The sequence below is a fragment of the Littorina saxatilis genome, linkage group LG8 (assembly GCF_037325665.1).
Source record: "Littorina saxatilis isolate snail1 linkage group LG8, US_GU_Lsax_2.0, whole genome shotgun sequence".
NCBI classification, from domain to species: domain Eukaryota; kingdom Metazoa; phylum Mollusca; class Gastropoda; order Littorinimorpha; family Littorinidae; genus Littorina; species Littorina saxatilis.
This window is the reverse complement of record NC_090252.1, coordinates 17,920,586-17,943,957: the sequence shown is the minus strand read 5'-3', so window position 1 is coordinate 17,943,957 and position 23,372 is coordinate 17,920,586. Positions and strand designations below refer to the sequence as shown.

The window sequence follows — 23,372 nt, the reverse complement described above, 5'->3', positions numbered from 1 at the left end:
TCCTCTCTTTCTTTTGCCGTCGTTTCTGGTTCTGCCCCAGAATACTTGTCAGAACTCCTCAATCTCTACACCCCCTCTCGTCAGCTTCGCTCTGCCGCCGACACTCGACTCTTCCGACTCCCCACAGTGCAAACAAAGACATGTGGCGAGAGGTCCTTCGCCTATCAAGCCCCTGTGACCTGGAATAGATTACCTCTGCCTCTCAGACACACAGATTCTCTCACTACATTCAAGACAAATCTCAAAACACACCTCTTCCAGCGCAAGTGATTTCCCCTCCAGCATCTCCCCACCCACCCCATCCTGCCCCACCTCACCCCCTACCTAGTGCCTAAAATAACGCGTATATATATTTTCTGCGCTTTGTGTCAGCACTGTCTGTGTGTGTGTAAATAGTACTGTTGACACGTTTTTATATAGAAGCCTATTGTGGTTCTTGTGCTTAGGCTGTGTATTGGATTGTCACTGTATGCCTGCATTATTAGATGTCAGTAATAATTATATGTGCTGATTGTTCTCTTTGCCTGCGCGCGTATAGTATGTTGGTTATGTTTGGTTATAGTATGTTTGTTTATGTTTGGTCGTTATTTTTGCCTGTGCGTGTATTGTATGTTTGGTCGTTTTCTTTGCCTGTGCATGTATAGTTTGTTGGTTATGTTTGGTCGGTTTCTTTGCCTGTGCGTGTATAGTATGCTTGGTCGATGTATGTATTGTAAAGCGCTAAGAGTAGACAATTTTCTAGAATAGCGCTATAAAAGTTTGCATTATTATTATTATTGAACCAAATACATGCTCATGCATGCAAAACCTCAAACAAACAAGATAACGGGGCAAAAGTCGTGGACTGATTCAGTTTAGCATAAGTAAGTTTATTCTGTACATCGCTATGAAGAACACTGCACACACACTCGCTCAATGAACAGACGATAACATTTCTAAATACATCCACATTTCTAAAGATACACACTCTGACAAGTGATGCCAACCCAGATTTCTACATTTTGTTCTCCACGTATCACTCAGACAACTATTGCAGAATAACTGTACGCACAGATAAATAAATGCCACGTAACTGGAAACTATAACCTATCCTGTCTACAACACTGTTTATATTTATATACTTTCACATCTTGCATTTACTTCTATGAAGACCATTGATGATAAATTATTGCAGTACTTTTATTGGGGTTCCGATAGCTCTTAGAGTTTCATAGTTCTCACCATGTCTGTATAGTGTATGTATTAGTTACTGTGATACCAAATTGTCCTACCCATGTATGTATGATGCTATGCGCCAGTGATGTATGAATGCTATTTATTTTTGTTTTTATCACACAGCAAGCTGCTTTCCTCGTGTATTTTTTATGTTCATTCATGTATTGTACATTTGGCAATAAATGATCTATCTATCTATCTATCTAGTTTTGTTTACTTCCAAATGCTACAAGCACTCCCAAGAGATGTACCATAGCATCCCCGTTTACATGAACAACAATTGTGTCTCAACAAAATTAGCAATACTTTAGAAAAGTATACGACTCATGCTTTTGGAGGCATTTCTTCGGAAGTATAACTCAAAAACGTGGGTGCATTAAATTTTCATTTAAGATGAAAGCTCATTGTAATCTTTAAAACATGACAAAGCTTCAAACCCCTCACAGAAGATTTGATGCAATGCTACAAGAGTGACACAATGATTCTGTCTTTCTTTATTTGGTGTTTAACGTCGTTTTCAACCACGAAGGTTATATCGCGACGGGGAAAGGGGGGAGATGGGATAGAGCCACTTGTCAATTGTTTCTTGTTCACAAAGACACAATGATTTCACCCACAGTTCTTTCAAACAGCTCACTCACTGTTACCTCATCAAGTCAGGTAAAAGACTACAGAAATAAATACAAAAAGTTAATTCACTCTACCCCAAAACTTCACATGTCCCCATTCAACGCTTGTGAATGCTGTTGCAGTCAGTGGAATGCTCTGACTGTACATATCATCACAAAATCAATACATGTATAAAACAATGAAGATCTGATCAATACGAAAATCAAATGTACAAAACAAGTTAAAACAACACACTCTCTGTGCAATTTCACGCTGCATCGCTGTGCAAGTTTCTTCATTTAGACACATAACAAATGTACAACTTGTTTCACATGGCTTGCTGTACCAATGTATTCAATCACAATTGCTGCATACACAATCTAGTAATTACAAATAAAGTCAGAAAGCTAACAGGACAAACAAACCAATACACAGTCAGAGAGAGCTACAAGTTTACTTCCAAGAATAAACCAATCACTTAGTGATTCACTACCTATAATTGACATCAAATGGGTGGGATTCACACAATAAAGAAACTAAATGTATTTACTCTTCATATGCACAATGTTCTTGGAATGTGTTTTACTGAACATGGTTCAATTTCCACGGGCTCACACAAATTCATTTTGTGACGTTGACAAATCATTCAAACAAACATGAAATACGCCCGGGTGTTTTTAAACCCCAACACAGAATGAGCTACATTTCAGAGTTTGTAACATGACAATCAGTAACGATGGAAAGATGCTAACTATTCAAACAAAGCCATTTTAGAAAAAAATCATCTATCACAACGGCTTGCTGTCTACCGAGACCAACCATTTGCGTCTTGGCTACCAAGACTAATGGCCATTTTGAGCTGTGTGTGTCTTGGCTAACAAAATCAAAAGTATCTTGGCTACCGAGACTAACTACTTCTCTCGGCTACCAAGACCAGCTATTTGTCTCTCGGCTACCAAGACCAGCTATTTGTTGTGTCTCAGCTACCAAGATCAACTGTTTATGTCTCGGCTACCCAGACCAACAGCCATTTTGATATCTTGGCCACCAAGACCTGCTACTTGTATCTTGGCTAGAGAGACAATGGGCCAGCAAGGACTAGGTTTGGTGTAGACGTGAGGGCTAGTTGATGGAGTAAAGGACTGTTGTTGTCAGGAGTGAAGTGATGCGATGGTCTAGTGCTGGTCTAGTGGCAGTCTAGTCCTCGAGGTTCCTGAACCTGGTCTGCATCTCCTCCACCAGCTCGTCAAAGTCGGCCTTGATCTTGGCCTCGCCGTCCTTCACGGGGTCCTGGGGGACAGAGACACACCAACACGTCAATATTGTATGCATTCGTTTGTTAAAACACTTGTCAAGAAGAGGCCAGATGACCCTATAAATATTATCGCACCAAAAACAAAAACAAACAAAAAAACACTTGTCACACTATGGAATTTTCCTAAAATGTGCCCTGTCACATTGCACACGAACGAGCTGTGATTCACTCGCAAGCGATGTTTTTGTTGCTTCGGACGATAGAACCTGCTCTATTCTCAAACATTCAGTCGCAGATCAGAACCAATCAGAACGCGCCGTTACAGCCTTCACATGTTGACTTGAAAAAATGTCTTACTGCATCGAACAGCATCACTTTGTCATTTCAGACTTTTTAGAAGTTCTTTACTCAGATACCTAGGAGACATTTCGGGGATATAGCTCAGTTGGTAGCGCGCTGGATTTGTATTCAGTTGGCCGCTGTCAGCGTGAGTTCGATCCCAGGTTCGGCGGAAATTTATTTCAGTCAACTTTGTGTGCAGACTCTCTTTGGTGTCCGAACCCTCCCCCCGTGTACACTACATTGGGTGTGCACGTTAAAGATCCCACGATTGACAAAAGGGTCTTTCCTGGCAAAATTGCTTAGGCACAGTTAATAATTGTCTACCTATACCCGTGTGACTTGGAATAATAGGCCGTGAAAGGTAAATATGCGCCGAAATGGCTGCAATCTACTGGCCGTATAAAATTTCATCTCACACGGCATCACTGCAGAGCGCCTAGAACTGTACCCACGGAATATGCGCGATATAAGCGTCATTGATTGATTGATTGATTGATTTTATGTACACACAATCCTAACTAATCATGAGCAGAGAAAGTTCATATTGGCCTAACTGATGCTAAAAAAGTGAAATGTGCAAATACAATGTTAGCTATCAAACCTCTAAGCACAAATGCAACATTTAAAAAATGTTTTAACACTTCTACAACAAATCACAAATCTTGCACACCTTCACACATCTTAACCACAGTCTACAGACAGCAAAGCGTTCTGACCTTGAACTTCATGCTGGAAAGCTTGTAGATGACGTCGGAGAGCTGCTCGCGGATGATGCCCCAGGTGATCTTGTTCTCGCTCTGAGCCGTGCTCTCCACCGCGTGGCGCGCCATGTCGTAGAACGCAATGATGTTACGCAGCATGCCTACGGTCTTGTAGAACGGGCAGAACCTGGACACAAACAACATGGTGTGCTTGGAATCAACACCCAGTTTCAATTTTTTGTTTGCAATGATGTATTTCAGTTTTCCCACTGTCTTGAAAAATGAGCAGAACCCAGTCCTGTTTACCTAAATGGAACAGTTGGTGTATTTTTCACAGAGACTTAGTGTATTTTCAAAATATTGAGTGTATTTTCTTACCAGGTAGAGGTGCTTCTTAATCATGTGACCGACACATAAAACAATGAAATTCCTATACAACGTCCGTCGCACTGATGATAAAACTAAAAATATGACACTGGAAATCGTCGTATTTTCGTATCAACCAGCGTATTTATCGTATTCTTGGAAACATGGCGTACAAAATACGGCGAAATCGTATGAGTAAACAGGTCTGAGAACCTGATGAAAAATCAAACGTGGAAACCCCCAACTGCTTGGAAGGAACACAAAGATTTGCTCAAATCTGATGACTTTTGTCTTTTTGTTTTTTGGCAGTAACATTTTGCAGCTGTCCAACTGGTTTGTAGAACAGACAGAACCTGGTGATACGGAGCAAGTTTTTTTTAACGACAGTTGTCACAAACTTCTTTTTGTTATGCTGTTTCTTTTTATTCTAATTTATTTGTCGGATCCCCTTTCTGCTTGTGCATTAAAACAAATGAATGAGATGTGCCAAACTCCCTCCCCCTTATGTCCGTGTGGCAAGAATCAGACAGCAGAGCACATCCTGCAGGCTTGTCCATACCACAGTGCTCTGAGGGACACCATCTGGCCAGAGGAGACAGCGCTACAAAAGAAGCTATACGGCCCCAGAGAGGACTTGGAGAAGACAGAACGTTTCGCCCTGCAGACCGGACTGACGATCTAACAGCGAACGACAAGAAGATGTGCCAAACCGACATAAAAATACCTATCACGGTTATCTCCCCTGTACTGATAACCCAAAATTGCCTTGCAGTATCTTTGCTTTGAGTCTCGAGTCAACAACAATAACAGTACAACATTTTATCGTCCATTAAAATAAATACATTAAAATTGATAATTGTCTTGGACACACATAAGGTACAAGATTGAGCGTACCTGTCATAAGGTGTGTAACCGTTCTGTTGCAGGTAGTCGTCTTTGATCAGCTTGGCCACCTCCAGTGTGATCTTGTCTGACTCAGCCAGTGAACCCTGCACGCACACAAACACTGCTGTCAGTTCTACCATCTTGCTGCTGTGTTGTAACACTGTTATGCTGCCGAGTCATTTCAGCTTGTTAGAGTTTGTATCAATGTTATCAAAGCCAGCTTCCTCTTGCTTCTTTCTTTGATCTCACTTCGCAAATAACATAATTTTTCACTTTTTACTTGATGAAATTCAGACTTACCGCCTTCAGTAACAGCACTGGCCAATTAGGGACATACTTTGTTTAAACAGATTTTGTTGAGATTATTTTCTTCTTTCCTTTATTGCAAGCATAATGTCTGTCAACTACACAGCCTGTTACAAATCACTGCAACCATGGATGTTAAAAGCTTTTCGCTTTCCTCTCTTTCAACCAATTTCAAATCTATTCTCTTGCAGGCTGCACAATGTGTGCGAGGATTGGGTGGCCGAATGGTAACGCACTTGCGCTCGGAAGCGAGTTCGACCCTGGGTCAGGGCGTTAGCAATTTTCTCCCCCCTTTCCTTACCTAGGTGGTGGGTTCAAGTGGTAGTCTTTCGGATGAGACGAAAAACCGAGGTCCCTTCGTGTACACTACATTGGGGTGTACACGTTAAAGTTCCCACGATTGACAAGTAGGATATGCGCCGATGTGAATGCGTGATGTATTGTGTAAAAACAATTCCATCTCACACGACATAAATAAATCCCTGGGCCTTGAATATGTGCACGATATAAATTGCATTTAAAAAAAAAATCAATAAATAAAAAAAATAAAAATAAAAATCCCTGCGCTTAGAACTGTACCCACGGAATACGCGCGATATAAGCCTCATATTGATTGATTGATAGTAGGCACTGTTGCTGTTAGCAGCATCAGGATTGAGTGACTGACCTTTCCGACCAGCTGCACGATTTCTGACAGGTCCTCTTCCTCCTGCAGGATCTCCTTGCACTGAAACACAGCAAGCATCAACACAATGAAGAAACAAGTCGCGTAAGGCGAAATTACTACATTTAGTCAAGCTGTAGAACTCACAGAATGAAACTGAACGTAGTCCGCCGCTAGTGCAAAAGGCAGTAAAAGTGATGAGCCTGTTTGGCGCGGCAGCGGTTGCGCTGTGCTTTATAGTCACGCTTTACTGTACCTCTCTTCGTTTTAACTTTCTGAGCGTGTTTTTAATCCAAACATATCATATCTTTATGTTTTTGGAATCAGGAACCGACAAGGCATAAGATGAAACAGTTTTTAAATCAATTTCGAAAATTTAATTTTGATCATAATTTTTTAATTTTCAGAGATTGTTTTTAATCCAAATATAACATAATGTATATGTTTTTGGAATCAGAAAATGACGAAGAATAAGATGAAATTGTTTTTGGATCGTTTAAGAAAAAAATAATTTTAATTACAAGTTTCCGATTTTTAATGACCAAACTCACTCATTAGTTTTTACGCCACCAAGCTGAAATGCAATACCAAACCCCGGCCTTCGTCGAAGATTGCTTTGCCAAAATTTCAATCAATTTAATTGAAAAACAAGAGGCGAAGCCTTCAAGGCTCACGTAAGAAATAGACAAACAGTAACACAAACTCAATCACTCCGTCACACATACACACCCACACACACAGTAAGCTTAGGTGACACTGTGCAAGAAAGAGAGACACTAGATCTAGATCTGTCTGTCTGCATGTAGCCTACTTACAGGGACACGACTGCCAAATAGTCTCGGCCCGCTCAAAATAACAATGACCGAGACCACACACACCACGCGAGAGAGAAAAACTACAGGGAGGCATGCCGTCATGATGCATTAATTGACGTCAAACACTTTTGACCGTGACGTAATCTTATGCAAGCTTTATCCATAGTCTTGGATAACCACTCACACATAGACTCGGAAATGTTAAAGTTTCTACCACAGACATACACACGCACACACACACACACACACGCACAAACGCACAGACAGACAAAGTTACGATCGCATAGGCTACACTTCGTGAGCCAATGAGGGTGTGACAGTGCCGCCTCAACTTTTACAAAAAGCTGGATATGACGTCATCAAAGGTATTTATCAAACAAGTCGCGTAAGGCGAAAATACAACATTTAGTCAAGTAGCTGTCGAACTCACAGAACGAAACTGAACCCAACGCAACGCAGCAAGACCGTATACTCGTAGCATCGTCACTCCACCGCCCGTGGCAAAGGCAGTGCCAGTGAAATTGACAAGAAGAGCGGGGTAGTAGTTGCGCTTAGAAGGATAGCACGCTTTTCTGTACCTCTCTTCGTTTTAACTTTCTGAGCGTGTTTTTAATCCAAACATATCATATCTATATGTTTTTGGAATCAGGAACCGACAAGGAATAAGATGAAAGTGTTTTTAAATTAATTTTGTTAAAAAAATGTTGATAATAATTTTTATATATTTAATTTTCAGAGCTTGTTGTTAATCCAAATATAACATATTTATATGTTTTTGGAATCAGAAAATGATGGAGAATAAGATGAACGTAAATTTGGATCGTTTTATAAAAAAAATATTTTTTTTACAATTTTCCGATTTTTAATGACCAAAGTCATTAATTAATTTTTAAGCCACCAAGCTGAAATGCAATACCGAAGTCCGGGCTTCGTCGAACATTACTTGACCAAAATTTCAACCAATTTGGTTGAAAAATAAGGGCGTGACAGTGCCGCCTCAACTTTCACAAAAAGCCGGATATGACGTCATCAAAGACATTTATCCAAAAAATGAAAAAAACGTATGAGGATATCCCAGGAACTCTCAATGTCAAATTTCATAAAGATCGGTCCAGTAGTTTAGTCTGAATCGCTCTACACACACACACAGACAGACAGACACACACACACACGCACATACACCACGACCCTCGTCTCGATTCCCCCCTCTACGTTAAAACATTTAGTCAAAACTTGACTAAATGAAAAAAAGGAAAAAAAAACCGTCCGGGGATGTCATTCCCAGGAACTCTCATGTCAAATTTCTTAAAGATCGGCCCAGTAGTTTAGTCTGAATCGCTCTACACACACACACAGACACACACACACACACACACACACACACACACACACACATACACCGCGACCTTCGTCTCGAATTTTCTGCGCTATTTAAAAAAAACAAGTGTGTTTTTAAAAAACACATCTATTACACATTATGCAACAGCTGTCCACAATCTTAAGGCTGAAGCAAGAAACAGAAACACTAATTACGTTGTAATATTAAGAATCAATAAACAAGAGTGATCTGAGTTTATTGAACGTTTTATCAACAACATTGAAAGCATTCACACATTTTTTTTCCGAAAACTGAAAAACTTAAAAAAATTGTGAACACTTTTGATTGAACTTGACTAAGACAAAGAAAATACCAAATCCATGTGCATGGCTGTTCCTATGGATTCATTTTTGCCTTAGCTGCAGGCAGGCTAAGCTATGTTTAGCATCCATCCTATCCCCCACAGCTGAGATAACACAGTGCCGCTGGATCGCTCAGTGCCATACACTGATAAGGCCCATATCTCTCTGTGTAGCGCGTAAGTATTTGGGTATAACAAGCAAGCGAGCTTAACAATGTGCTGACCGCAGCTGTTGGTAGCCAAAACACTGGACCTACCTTGGTCCTGAGGGGAACGAACTCCGGGTGGTTCTTGTCGTAGAAGTCGTCGAGGGCGCGCATGTACTTGGAGTAGGAGATGAGCCAGTTGATGGACGGGAAGTGTTTGCGCTGCGCAAGCTTCTTGTCCAACCCCCAGAACACCTGCACGATACCCAGCGTGGCCGACGTTACAGGGTCAGAAAAGTCGCCACCAGGGGGAGACACACTGCAACCAGAATGACAATGGTGTTATTAAAATGATCACCTGCACGATACCCAGCATGGTCAGAGAAGTCGCCACCAGGGGGGGAGACACACTGCAACCAGAATGACACTACAGTGGAGTCCAGCTATAACGAACCTGGGTATAACGAAATCCCGCTTTTAACGAACTGCCATTGATTTCCCGGCAGACAGCCTTCTATTTCTTACTTGTTACTTTCCGACTACAACGAACCTTTTGAACTCATTTGCATAACGAACCCCTCTTATAACAAACACGTTTTCATCGCCCCAGAGCCGTTTTGTCTCTAAAAGTCACAAGGCTACAACGAACTGATGTCAATAATTGTCTCCAAAGACAACAAGAAGGGCAAAGCCCATACGACTCACATGCTTGACCTTGACCTTTCATGACATCATACACTAAGAACTGCTTTACACATTTTTCCTACCAAAATACATGTGACCTTGACCCAAGGTCAAGGTCATCCAAGGTCATGCAACACAAAGCTGTTAATTCAAGACATAGGAAGTACAATGGTGCTTCTACCATGAGATATGGTCACTTTTAGTGGTTCACTACCTTATTTTGGTCACATTTCATAAGGGTCAAAGTGACCTTGACCTTGATCATATGTGACCAAATGTGTCTCATGATGAAAGCATAACATGTGCCCCACATAATTTTTAAGTTTGAAACAGTTATCTTCCATAGTTCAGGGTCAAGGTCACTTCAAAATATGTATACAATCCAACTTTGAAGAGCTCCTGTGACCTTGACCTTGAAGCAAGGTAAACCAAACTGGTATCAAAAGATGGGGCTTACTTTGCCCTATATATCATATATAGGTGAGGTATTCAATCTCAAAAACTTCAGAGAAAATGGGAAAAATGTGAAAAATAGCTGTTTTTTAGACAACATTTATGGCCCCTGCGACCTTGACCTTGAAGCAAGGTCAAGATGCTATGTATGTTTTTTGGGGCCTTGTCATCATACACCATCTTGCCAAATTTGGTACTGATAGACTGAATATACCAAGAAATATCCAACGTTAAAGTTTTCCGGACGGACGGACGGACGGACGGACGACTCGGGTGAGTACATAGACTCACTTTTGCTTCGCATGTGAGTCAAAAATACACAAACACAAGTGCACATCGCGTGATGAGCGAACTCTGAACAAACAGCGGGAGGTGCACGGAACAGCCACCCCCGCTGTGTTTTCACTATTCCAATCAGCTGCTAAGCTATGACTGTGCTCTAAAAAGTCACAAGGCTACAACGATCTGCCTGTGACGAGATCAAAGGCAGGTCCATTGTGATAGCTGGGTGGCCTTGTTTATAGACACTGTGACCTTCCCAGGGGTCATTGACCCAGTTTTAGCTATGAGAGGTGGTTCCCCTTTATGAGAGAGGAAACACTTCCTGCACCCGGGTCACTCCCGGGTCAGTGACCGAGTTTAACCTATGGGGAGTTTAACCTATGGGGCGGTCTCTTTGATGTCTTGAGAGGAAACTTGGCCAGGGTAGTACATGCACCAGAACTGGTGGATACCATGAAATCGGAGATTGATCAGAATGTACATATGTACTTGCTTTTACACGACTTTTTAAATTTTACTTCTAAAATTGTGACAGTAAAGTGAACATTTGAACTATGCCTCTCTCTATGGATTATATTATGAAGCTGTTGAAAACATGCAGAGATTGTGAAGGTGAGTGGGAAAACTTGTCTTAAGGCCATTTAGGGTTGAAAACTCTACAGCGAATTGCTGATATAACGAACTAAAATGTATCTCCCTTGAGATTCGTTGTACCCGGACTCCACTGTAGTGTAATTATAATGATGCTGGAGCTACTTAAACACAACGTGAACTTCCCACCAGGGAAAGACACAATGGTAGAGAAATCCCCACTTGAGGATGTAACTATCTTGCAGACACCATAACATTTTTTTCCTGAACAAATTTCAGAAAAACACTTCAGATACTTACACAACCCAGCTGTCATAAAATGCCTTCGCATGTCTGTGTGTTACATACCAGGTAAAATCAATGACCATGACCGAAACACCTCAATAACAATCAAATATTGAAGTATCATATAACCAAAGGGAAGTAATATTCAGGCATGGGAATTGAACAAAGTAAAAAAGGCTGAAAATTTGTAAGGAATTGCAAAGTCGACGGCATGTAGCACCTAGCCTTTCTAGAGGGGTTCTGGGAGAAGGACCCCCCCCCCCCCCCTCCCCCCAGGAATTTGTTTCCTCCAAAGAACCCAAATGGTGCAATTTGGTGTCACCTGAGCTCCAAGTTTGCCATTCAATTCAGTTTTTAGAACCCTTTTTGCCTCCCCCACTTATTTTTTTCGGCGGACACTTTCGCTTTTTCGGCAGACCAAAAAAAATTGTTAGCGGAAATTTGCCTTACGGCGGACAATTTCCATGCCTGAATATTGAAGGTTTTAACTATTCACAAACTACTCCATAATTATTTTCAATGAGATTTTATCCCACAGGCTGCTTTTATTTCTTGACAAAACAAATCAAACCAAAATGAAAACTATCCACAGCATAAAGTATGAAAGCAGTACTCACGCCCCCACGATACTGACGGAGCCCTCACGGGCGGGGTTGCCGAGACAGATGACGCGACCGGCACGCTCGTAGAAGGAAGCCAAACGGGCTCCAAGGTAGGCGGGGTAACCGGAATCGGCCGGCATCTCGGCCAGACGACCCGAGATTTCTCTCAAGGCCTCGGCCCATCGTGACGTGGAGTCAGCCATCATGGACACGTTGAGACCCATGTCACGGAAATACTCAGACAGCGTGATACCTGAAAAAGTCAATTGTGATATTTTATTACAAGCATGCTACACAGTGAATCGCACACAGCAGTGGTTCATTTTTTCCCCGAATATTGTTTTTGTCATATTTTCAGGAAAGAATGCACAGATCATGGCCATCTCAAGACCATATCATGGAAATAGTGTGACAGGGTGTTAGCGGAAAGAGTACATTGCAACAGGATACAGCCAGCACCAAACTGAGCAGAGATGACATGGGTGGGGCTGGAGGGGCTGGTGGGGCTGGAGGGGCTGGTGGGGCTGGTGGGGCTGATGGGGCTGGTGGGGCTGGAGGGGGTTTGTACATACCAGTGTAGATGGAGGCCTCTCTGGCAGCGACAGGCATGTTGGAAGTGTTGGCCACCAGAGCTGTTCTCTTCATGATGCTCTCTGGCTTGCCTTCCACCTCCATGGTCAGCTGCACACACCAACACACATGTCATCATTAACATGTTGTTACATGTTGTTACTGTAATAGTGCCTCCCAGTCTTGCGTCTATCTACACTGCTAGTTGTTCACAACACCACATTATAAGATGTTTGGTGGCTTGTTGACAGACCAGCTTTTTTGTTGGTCCAAGGGGACCATATCGTCTTTTGTTTCATCTTTATCGACCAAGGCCGAAGGCAGCGGTTGATAAATATGAGACAAAAGGCGATATGCTCCCCGAGGACCAACAACAAAATGCTGGTCTGACAACAAGCCACCAAACATCGTTTTTGTCATCATTTTGGTTGTGCAACAAAATGCACAAAAACCCACAGGGAGACGAATTTTTAGAATCCAACTCCGGGCCACAAAGCATCGTCACAGTAGCACGAGATAACACGTCAACCTTGTATGTGACGTCAAACATAGCTTGTTGACGCTTTTCTTCCAGTCTGAAAATGTACAGAGCTGCGATCATACCTGTGAGTTATAATAATAATAATAATAATAAGGATAGCTTATATAGCGCCGCTTCACAAATTTAACTATGCTCTTAGCGCTGTACATCGAGATATAACAATTTCAATAATATAAATACAAAGATGATATTATAATAATACACATTTACAAATATCACTCACGTGCATACATCCTCGTGCACACCACGCGCATACACACTCCCACTCATTAACAAGTGCTTCCATCCCCCTGCCACTGAGATGTTCATATACCCCCCCTGGACAAGCTCACACCATGTCCGTCTCCTCTCTAGACTGTACATACACTCAGCAAGAAAAAGAAAGACTAAATGCAAATTTCATACACAACCCTATAGCTCAATCAAAGCTGAAGCAACTATACAACAAGTCGCGTAAGGCGAAAATACAATATTTAGTCAAGTAGCTGTCGAACTCACAGAATGAAACTGAACGCAACGCAACGCAGCAAGACCGTATACTCGTAGCATCGTCACTCCACCGCCCGTGGCAAAGGCAGTGCACGTGGAATTGACAAGAAGAGCGGGGTATTCGTTGCGCTGAGAAGGATAGCACGCTTTTCTGTACCTCTCTTCGTTTTAACTTTCTGAGCGTGTTTTTAATCCAAACATATCATATCTATATATTTTTGGAATCAGGAACCGACAAGGAATAAGATGAAAGTGTTTTTAAATTGATTTCGAAAAAAAAATTGATAATAATTTGTATATATTTAATTTTCAGAGCTTGTTTTTAATCCGAATATAACATATTTATATGTTTTTGGAATCAGCAAATGATGGAGAATAAGATAAACGTAAATTTGGATCGTTTTATAAATTTTTATTTTTTTTTACAATTTTCAGATTTTTAATGACCAAAGTCATTTTGTTTGTTTGTTTATTTGTTGCTTAACGTCCAGCCGACTACGCAGAGCCATATCAGGACGAGGAAGGGGGGGATGAAGGGGGCCACTTGTCAAGCGATTCCTGTTTACAAATGCACTAACCCATTACTTGTGTCCCAGCAGGCTTTAGTAAAACTAAATTAATACCTACTGGAAGATTACCAGTTTCCAGTATGTTAAAATAGGCTTAACCTATCTACTGCTGGACTTACATCAGAACACTAACAGATTAAACTATACATGAATCGCGAGACAAGCGGCAAGAGAAGAGATTTTTGGAAAAAATACAGGTGAATGAGCAAGAAGGCAGAAAAAAGAAAAGAATTCATGAAGAAAAAGAGAGCATGATAGGAAAGAGGAACCAAAAATCTACCTAACAGCAAACTAGAAAGCTCCTGCGGTTCCAAAAACAGGAGGGGCCTTTAATTTCATAACCGCAGTGCCCCACTGCGGGAACCAAAGGCATTAATGGAAAATTTCCTAAATAAATTATCATTTAATTAATATACTTACCCGAATCACATTAGCATTGAGTCACCTGAGATGCTTATCACTGAAAAACGCTTACCCGGCTAAAGAATTTAAAGGGAAGCAACCCCATCACCAAAACGAAAGTGAAAGTAGCTTTGGTAATGGGCCAGTACACCGGGAGTTACCTCCCATACGGGTGTATGCCACGTCACTTCCTCTAGGAACACGTGCCTATTATCATACGGCTTTAAAAAAAATCTTAAAACCATAAGCGGGGCAGGTGGGAGGGAATACAGTATGTGATTCGGGTAAGTATATTAATTAAATGATAATTTATTTAGGAAATTTTCCATTTAATATCATATTCTTACTCCGAATCACATTAGCAGATAACATCAACAAGGCGGTGGGCTAGAAATGAATCAAAACTCACCATCAAGTTCTGGACAGGAACTGGCCTGCTGCTATGAGCGCTGGAAGGCCTCTGGAGCCATCCTGTCGAAGAGCTGTGATGTCCCGAAGATAAAAGTTTATGAAAACATCTTCGGAACGCCAATACGCAGTTGTCAGCACCTCCTCTAGACGTCTGGAGCGCAGAACTGCCAGAGAGGATGCCCACGCCCTCGTCTCATGGGCTCGGGCCGAGTCAAGTGGCAAGGAGGGCATAACCCCCCCCCCTCTTTGTGCGCCTCCACTCATAAGCCTGCTTGATGAGCGAGGACACCCACCGGGCCAACGTTACCTTCGACAAATCTTTCTCGCGCCTAGTAAGGAGAGAGATAAACAACAACTTCTGAGAACTAGACCGAATCGGCTGAGTCCGGGCTAAGTACAGACGAAGTGCCCTCACAGGGCAATTGACCGAATCGGGGTCACCCGGGGCCAACGCGCTGGTCAGAGCCTTAACTCTAACCAGCGGAGAGGCCTGCCCCGGAGACTGATTCTTGGCCAGGAAATCAGGCCGGAAACGCAAAGATGCGGAACCGTCCGGCTCAAAGGAGATATCTCCAGGCTGACCCGACAGGGCGTGGACCTCGCTACCCCGTCGGGCCGTAGCCAACAAAAGGAGAAACAGCGCTTTGCGAGTGACATTGAACAGACTGGCCTCGCTTAAAGGCTCAAAATCCGCAGAACGAAGGAATTCCAGGATTAAAAACAAGTCCCACTTGGGAGCGGGCAAACGAGCTTTAGCTTCCTTAAGAGCAGCCCCTTTAATGACTGCAGCTATAACGCCCCCGACTCGAACAGAACGACCAATCTGCTGAAGAGTCGCCGAGATAGCGGAGCGCCGGACCCTCAACGAGGAGACTGAGGCGCCCTGTGAAGACATGAAAGAGAGGTGGTTAGCGACCTGAATAGAGCGCGGAGCCACCGAACTCACCCCTCTAGCTGAACACCAGGCAGTCCATGCCTTCCAGTGGGAAGCATAAACTGAAGAGGTGGACGCTCTATGCGAGCGAGCCACCAAGTCCAGAGTCAAAGACGACGCCCCAGAGCGCTTCAGCGAGTCCCGAACAACTTCCACACGTGAAGCTTCAGAAGACTGGGCTCCTCGTGTGGAATGCCTGTTCGGGGCTGCACTAGTTCCCCTCGCACGAGTGCGAGAGGAATGGGGGGCCCTTGGGCAAGCCGAAGAAGATCTGGAAACCAGACCTGCGACGGCCACAGAGGAGCGACCAGAAGAAGAAGGGCCGGCTCCTCCATCTCCGCTTTCCGGATTACTCGGCTGAGTAACGGAAAGGGAGGAGTCTGAAGATCTGTATGTGCCCCCCAACCCTCCCTGGACGCATCTGTAAAGAGGTCCAGGTCGGGGAGGGGCACGACGATCGGAACACCTCTGCAGACCCACTCCGTGTGCAACCACGGAAGGGTCGCAGACTGGAACCATCCCTGCAAAGGGATGAGGGCGTCCCAGTCCACCAGAGGAGAGTCCACAAACGGCTTCAGCGCGAACTGAAGCGGACATTTGTGGACCCGGCCCAGTGAAACCAGAAGAGCCATAGACTCCATCTGCCCCAAGATGGAGGCGAGCGAGCGGATGGAAGCCATCAGGAGAGGTAAAGTGGAGCGAATCTGAGCTTGGAGCTTGTCCACCCTTCTCTGAGAAGGCTGGACAGTCCAAGCGACCGTGTCGAAAGACATCCCCAGATAAGTGAATGTCTGTGACGGGGTCAGCTCCGACTTTACCCGGTTGATCGAGAACCCCAACCAGTTGGATTCTCGAAGAACCGTCAGGGTATCCTGCGAACAGCCGCTCTGGGACTGGTTCATGATGAGCCAGTCGTCCAGATAAGCCCGCAGACGGATACCCTGGGACCTCACCAGTGCACAGACCTGTCTCACCACCATGGTGAAAATCCACGGTGCGAGAGACAGCCCGAAAGGGAGTGCGCGAAACTGGTAGATCTGATCTCCCCACCGGAAACGAAGCCATTTCCGGTCGGTCGGATGCATAAGAATGTGAAAGTATGCGTCCGTGAGATCGATCGAGGTCACCCAGTCTCCTGGGCGGAGAGAGTCTCGGACAGAGGCTGGCGTCTCCATCTTGAATTTTATCTCCCTCAAGAAAGTATTGAGGAGAGATAAATCCAACACGGGACGCCATCCTCCTGATGCTTTGGGAACAGCGACCAGACGCCCGTAAAATCCCAGGGAGCTGTGGACCCGAACTCTCTCCACCGCGCCCTTCTGCTCCAGGGAGGCAATTTCCGACTGCAAGACGGAACGTGCTTCCTGCGAGAAGGGGGGCTTGAACCGCGGAGGCACTCGGGTAAGAGGCGCCTTTTCCTCCCGCCAGAGTAGACGGAAGCCCGAACTCACCACTCCCACAATCCATTGGCTGTCTACTACCGACATCCAACGAGAAAGTGCCCGGGAGGGGCCTCCCGCCATCACCAAGGTGGAGGGCGGGAGGGAGGTGAGATCGGGAGCGCTTCATTGGGGGTGTGGTTTACTTCCAGAGCCGCCACGCCCCCTCCCCGATGCCGTCCTCTTCTTCCCACCACGAGCGGCCGGCGAAGCCTGCCGCTTCTGAGCTGGCTTGGGGTTAGACGATGTCTGAGCCTGCTTCTGTTTAGAAGGCTGAGACTGTTTCACCCCCTTCAGAGTGTAGTCAAGGAACTGACTGTCCTTGTTTGACTGAATCTCCTTCTGTCTGGCATCCAGTGCCAGCGGACAGAAGAGAGACTCCTCTGAGACCGGGGAGACTCTCAAGGTCTCCCTAGTAGCCAGCTCCGTGAATTGGGACTGCGAGAGGAAGAGATCCCTCCTGCAGAGTACCGCTTGGGTGTACTGCAGGGAGGAAAGACGCAATTGTTCCTCATTGACCTTGGCCAATGCGGTCAAAAGCGCAGAGACATCGTCCGCATTCTGTTCTTCACTGAGAGTGAAAGGAACTAGCGAATCGGTCAATGCCCGAGACAGAGCCCGAACGAGAGTCTCCGCAATGGAGGACAGTTCGATCTGCCGACGTCCAACCTCCTCAGCAGAGAGGAGGGAAGCCTCGGAAACCGGCAAAACCGAATCACGCTTGATCGGTTTAGTCAGAAGAGGCAGCAATTCCCGGGAAACCGGAAGGGTAGCCCTAGGGAGTGCAAAAGACGCCAGCCAATTCTGGCTCTGATTGGGCATGCCAAGCTTCCTATTGGCCGTAGGCACGAAGGAAGAGGCTTGGGCAGCTGAAGCCACCCACTGCTGAGCTGATTCCGGAACTGGACCAAAAGGAAGCAGTAACGGAACAGGCACTGGCCGAATACCACTCCCCGCATGTGCTGGACGAACCAGTGAATGCGAAAGTTGGTAAGCCACTGACGGAGACTCGGCGAACCGGAAGGAAGAAACATCCTCCTGTGCCGGCCGGAAGTCCGCCATGGCAGAAGGAACGAATGATGCGGAAGAGTCCGCAGCCACCACCCCTTCAGGAAAATAACGAGACGTTACTTCCGCCGCGACGTCAAGAACAGACTTGAGCTTCGACGGAAACACGCCCCGCGACTCCTCGCTGACCACTGATGGAGCATCAGAATAGTCACACGTGGAACCATGACCGAAGTCACCAGTTCCGGAAGCAGAAGCATGCCCTGGCAAACCGGAAACCGGAAAAGCCTGAGCACTAACGTCATCCTGCCGCCCAAAACCCTGTGAAGGTAAAGGGTAAGCAGGACGACCATCCGCAAAAACCGGAGCTGGATGAGCTGACGTCACTCCCCCGACTGAGTGGAGTGATGCCTGCTCAAGCCTAGGCGCTTGAAAGCCGGAAGGCGCACGCTGTAATCCACTATCTGGTATCCGGAAGGAACCACCAGAAGAGGAAGAAGCGTTTCCGGCCGAAACCGGAAGTGTAGTCAACGGAACCGCAAAATGCGGAAGTGAAGACTGCACTGGTTGACTTCGCGATCCGGAAGGACCGGAAGTCAGTGAATACTCCATCCTGCCGCGACCGCCGTAGCGTGCCGGAGCGGACGGATCATCACTTCCGGCAAGTGCCGGAAATGCGGCAGTCGAAACCGACTGCCGCCGCTGTTCGAACAAGTCCGGGGCCTCGTAGGTTATCGCCGGAAATGAAAGATCAGCAAGGTATCGGTCGTGACCCGATGCGAAAGAGCTGTCCCCCGAAGGAGAACGTCCAGGCGCCTCACGAGGGCTATCGGACCAGCTCTGCTTACCAACCGACGCTGAAGAGGGAGGACGCTGCTCCAAGCCGGAAGTGGAGGACAAAGACACGGAAGCCAATGCCCGGACGTCACTGCCAGATGCCGGAAACGCCGAACTGCTGGCGACGGAACGCTGAAATCTGCCTGCACCAAGCTGCGGATTTCTGGAACCAGTGACTTTAACAGAGAGGAAACCAACGCACCTTGTCCAGGTGCTAACAAAGAAGACGAAGTCTCCGATGTAGAGACAGGTGCAGAAGTAACAGTAGCGCTAGGCGCCGCAAAAGAAGCAGAAGTAGTAACAGCGCTAGGCGCCGAAATTGGTACAGCCAACAAAGTGTTACGCTCTTGGTCTGTAACAAGTAACGTTGCTTTGGAAGAGGAAGACTTAGCCTTAATTTTCCCCTTGGGGTCCGACTTGCCACGGCGCTTGTCTGAATCAGACATGTTGACAACAACACGTGGCAACGCGAAAAAATTTACTGAAACATAAGTCTAAACGACTGGAAAATTCAGTAAACACACGCACTAATGCGTTAACAAAATACTATAGCTAAACTTGCCCCACAAGCAGAGGCACGGAGAGCTACAAACAAAGTCACACGAGCTAGAAAACTAACTCACACAACAAAATGGCGACACGCAAGACACTGACACAAACGTCAACAACACGTGGCAAAGTAAAAAGATTTACTGAAACGTAAGTCAAAACGACTGAAAACACAGTAAACACACACGCTTACGCGTCAACAAAATACTAAAGCTACACTTGCCCAAACAGAAAGAGGGCACGCAGAGCTACTAGCAAAGTCACACGAGTTAGCTAACTAACTCACACAACAAAATGGCGAAACACGCAAGTCACTGACACACAAGTCCGTAAAAAACGGACAACGTACAGTAACGAAACAGCGCAAACAACCAACAACAAACGGGAACGAGCTCACCAAACTGTAGGCAAGGCGAGCAGAAAAGCTGGGTAACGTGGCCGGCGGGTGTCACTCAAACACACAAGGTCAGCCACAGAGCGTCAAAAAGTGAACCGTCCTCTCCGAGGTGAAAAAGACGTATGATAATAGGCACGTGTTCCTAGAGGAAGTGACGTGGCATACACCCGTATGGGAGGTAACTCCCGGTGTACTGGCCCATTACCAAAGCTACTTTCACTTTCGTTTTGGTGATGGGGTTGCTTCCCTTTAAATTCTTTAGCCGGGTAAGCGTTTTTCAGTGATAAGCATCTCAGGTGACTCAATGCTAATGTGATTCGGAGTAAGAATATGATATTAAATTAATTTTTAAGCCACCAAGCTGAAATGCAATACCGAAGTCCGGGCTTCGTCGGAGATTACTTGACCAAAATTTCAACCAATTTGGTTGAAAAATGAGGGCGTGACAGTGCCGCCTCAACTTTCACGAAAAGCCGGATATGACGTCATCAAAGACATTTATCAAAAAAATGAAAAAAACGTTCGGGGATTTCATACCCAGGAACTCTCATGTCAAATTTCATAAAGATCGGTCCAGTAGTTTAGTCTGAATCGCTCTACACACACACACACACACACGCACACACGCACGCACGCACACACACACGCACATACACCACGACCCTCGTTTCGATTCCCCCTCGATGTTAAAATATTTAGTCAAAACTTGACTAAATATAAAAAGACACATTCAAACAACAAGTTCAGTAAGTGTTGAGCATATTTCTTTTCTTGTAAGTGTGTAAGTGTTTATGACTTTTCGTTGTGGATTTTGCGATTACAGAGATAAGTTGCAAATTGACCATGAGTCGCCGCGGTAATTATCAACATTGATTGGGTCTTTGAGAGTGAATGCTTACAATCGTTGTTCTCGGAAACACAAATCCAAAGCTGCGATGGTTCCACACATCAAACAATCAGCCCGATTGGCTTTTACTTTGACAATCCACGTTTCACCAGAAAGCTCAAACCCATTCACCACCTCGAGTTATTGCATGGGAAACATGAGATTTATTTCCCAGGTGTTTGTGAATGAAAACTTGTGAAAATGATGACAATACATGTTATTTATATTTTTGACCAAAATATGACATTTTACATAGATCAAGACAGTCAGTGTTCCTCTAAGACAGCGCAAGGGGTCGAGGTGAACAATGACTGTCGAGATCTGTGTAAAATATCATATTTTGGCCAAAAATACAGAACAACATTTCTGTATCGATCTCTGTACCGATCTACTTTTACGATTGAACGCATACAAACATGCACTCTTGGGTAGTCTTGGCAAGCTAGTTCCCTCCCCCCTATGTCCGTGTGGCAAGAATCAGACAGCAGAGCACATCCTGCAGGCTTGTCCATACCACAGTGCTCTGAGGGACACCATCTGGCCAGAGGAGACAGCGCTACAAAAGAAGCTATACGGCCCCAAAGAGGACTTGGCGAGGACAGAACGTTTCGCCCTGCAGTCCGGACTGACGATCTAACAGCGAACGACAAGAAGAAGAAGAAGGGTAGTCTTGGCTAGCCGCCTAAATATGTGTTTTAGTCACATTCTGACGTCACATGGCTCAAAGAAGAGACATCCAATGTTCAATCGACACATTTCAAAGTGTAAAGGCATTCTTCTTCTTCTTCTTCTTCGTTCATGGGCTTAGACTCCCACGTTCACTCATGTTTTTAGCACGAGTGGATTTTTTACGTGTATGACCGTTTTTTACCCCGCCATTCAGGCAGCATCTGCCGATTTCGGGGGAGGCATGCTGGGTATTTTCGTGTTTCTACAACCCACCGAACTCTGACATGGATTACAGGATCTTTTCCGTGCGCACTTGGTCTTGTGCTTGCGTGTACACACGAAGGGGGTTAAGTCACTAGCAGGTCTGCACATAAGTTGACTTGGGAGATCGGAAAAATCTCCACTCTTAACCCACCAGGCGGCAGCGACCGGGATTCGAACTCACGACCTCCCGATTAGGAGGCCGACGTCTTACCACCACGCCACTGCACCCGTCTTAAAGGCATTCAAGAACTGAAAGCCGATTAAATCCAGGCAAGAACTTCCCTTCGCAATGTGATGAATACAGGTTAGACGGGCGCAGTGACCTAGAGGATAAGACACGGGGGTGTATGGCTGCCTCAGTGGCGGGGTACAAATGATCATACACGTAAAAACCCACTCTTGCAAAAACATGAGTGAACGTGGGAGTTTCAGCCCACGAACGAAGAAGAAGAAGTAGAAGAACACAGGTCCACTTTGAACGCTGACCACTCACCTCGGGGAAATCTCTCAACACCTCTGACATCTCGTTTCCACGCTCGCCGCAGCCTACGTAGACGATGACGTCGCTGTTGGAGTATTTGGACAGCGACTGCGAGATGACAGTCTTGCCACAGCCGAAAGCCCCGGGGATGGCTGTGGTGCCGCCCTGTACACACCTGTTGGATGGCAAAAACACCAGATGTGATTTAAAATAAAATCACACAAAAAATATCATTAGTCAGCTTTTTTAACCCTCCATCTGCAGATCTGAAATCATCGAGCTGGCGAACTTTCCAAACAACAACAGCCGTGAAGAGTACATGAACTGTTAATTAACAATTCAACCGAAGAGCAAGAAAAGTGAGGCATGATTGGCTCACGAAGTGTAGCCTATGCGATCGTAACTTTGTCTGTCTGTGCGTTTGTGCGTTTGTGCGTGTGTGTGTGCGTGTGTGTGTGTGTTTGTGCGTGTGTATGTCTGTGGTAGAAACTTTAACATTTCCGAGTCTATGTGTGAGTGGTTATCCAAGACTATGGATAAAGCTCGCATAAGATTACGTCACGGTCAAAAGTGTTTGACGTCAATTAATGCATCATGACGGCATGCCTCCCTGTAGTCTTTCTCTCTCGCGTGGTGTGTGTGGTCTCGGTCATTGTTATTTTGAGCGGGCCGAGACTATTTGGCAGTCGTGTCCCTGTAAGTAGGCAACATGCAGACAGACAGATCTAGATCTAGTGTCTCTCTTTCTTGCACAGTGTCACCTAAGCTTACTGTGTGTGTGGGTGTGTATGTGTGACGGAGTGATTGAGTTTGTGTTACTGTTTGTCTATTTCTTACGTGAGCCTTGAAGGCTTCGCCTCTTGTTTTACCATCACTATGACCAAAATATAGAGGTGACTCTCAAATAAGCGCTCTCCCCGTTTACGTTGCGACGATAGCCAAAAATGCTGGCTCCTGCAACGTACCCATACCAGATCCAGATCAGGGTCCGCTGTCATCCACTCAGCTGATAATACTCTGCCTATGTTCAAGAAAAGTTGAATTTT

General features: G+C 45.1%; 1 protein-coding gene across 1 annotated transcript; it reads right to left on the bottom strand.

Annotated features, from left to right (window-relative positions):
- Positions 1-848: 848 nt before the first annotated feature.
- LOC138972967 (V-type proton ATPase catalytic subunit A-like) lies at positions 849-22,501 on the bottom strand (the record flags this gene model as incomplete). The annotated part of the gene is given in 8 exon segments (XM_070345622.1): positions 849-3,114; positions 4,138-4,309; positions 5,383-5,477; positions 6,347-6,406; positions 9,095-9,302; positions 11,896-12,133; positions 12,453-12,561; positions 22,339-22,501. Coding segments are annotated over 8 exon segments (1,138 nt in total), but the record flags the coding sequence as incomplete, so codon positions are not given.
- Positions 22,502-23,372: the final 871 nt, after the last annotated feature.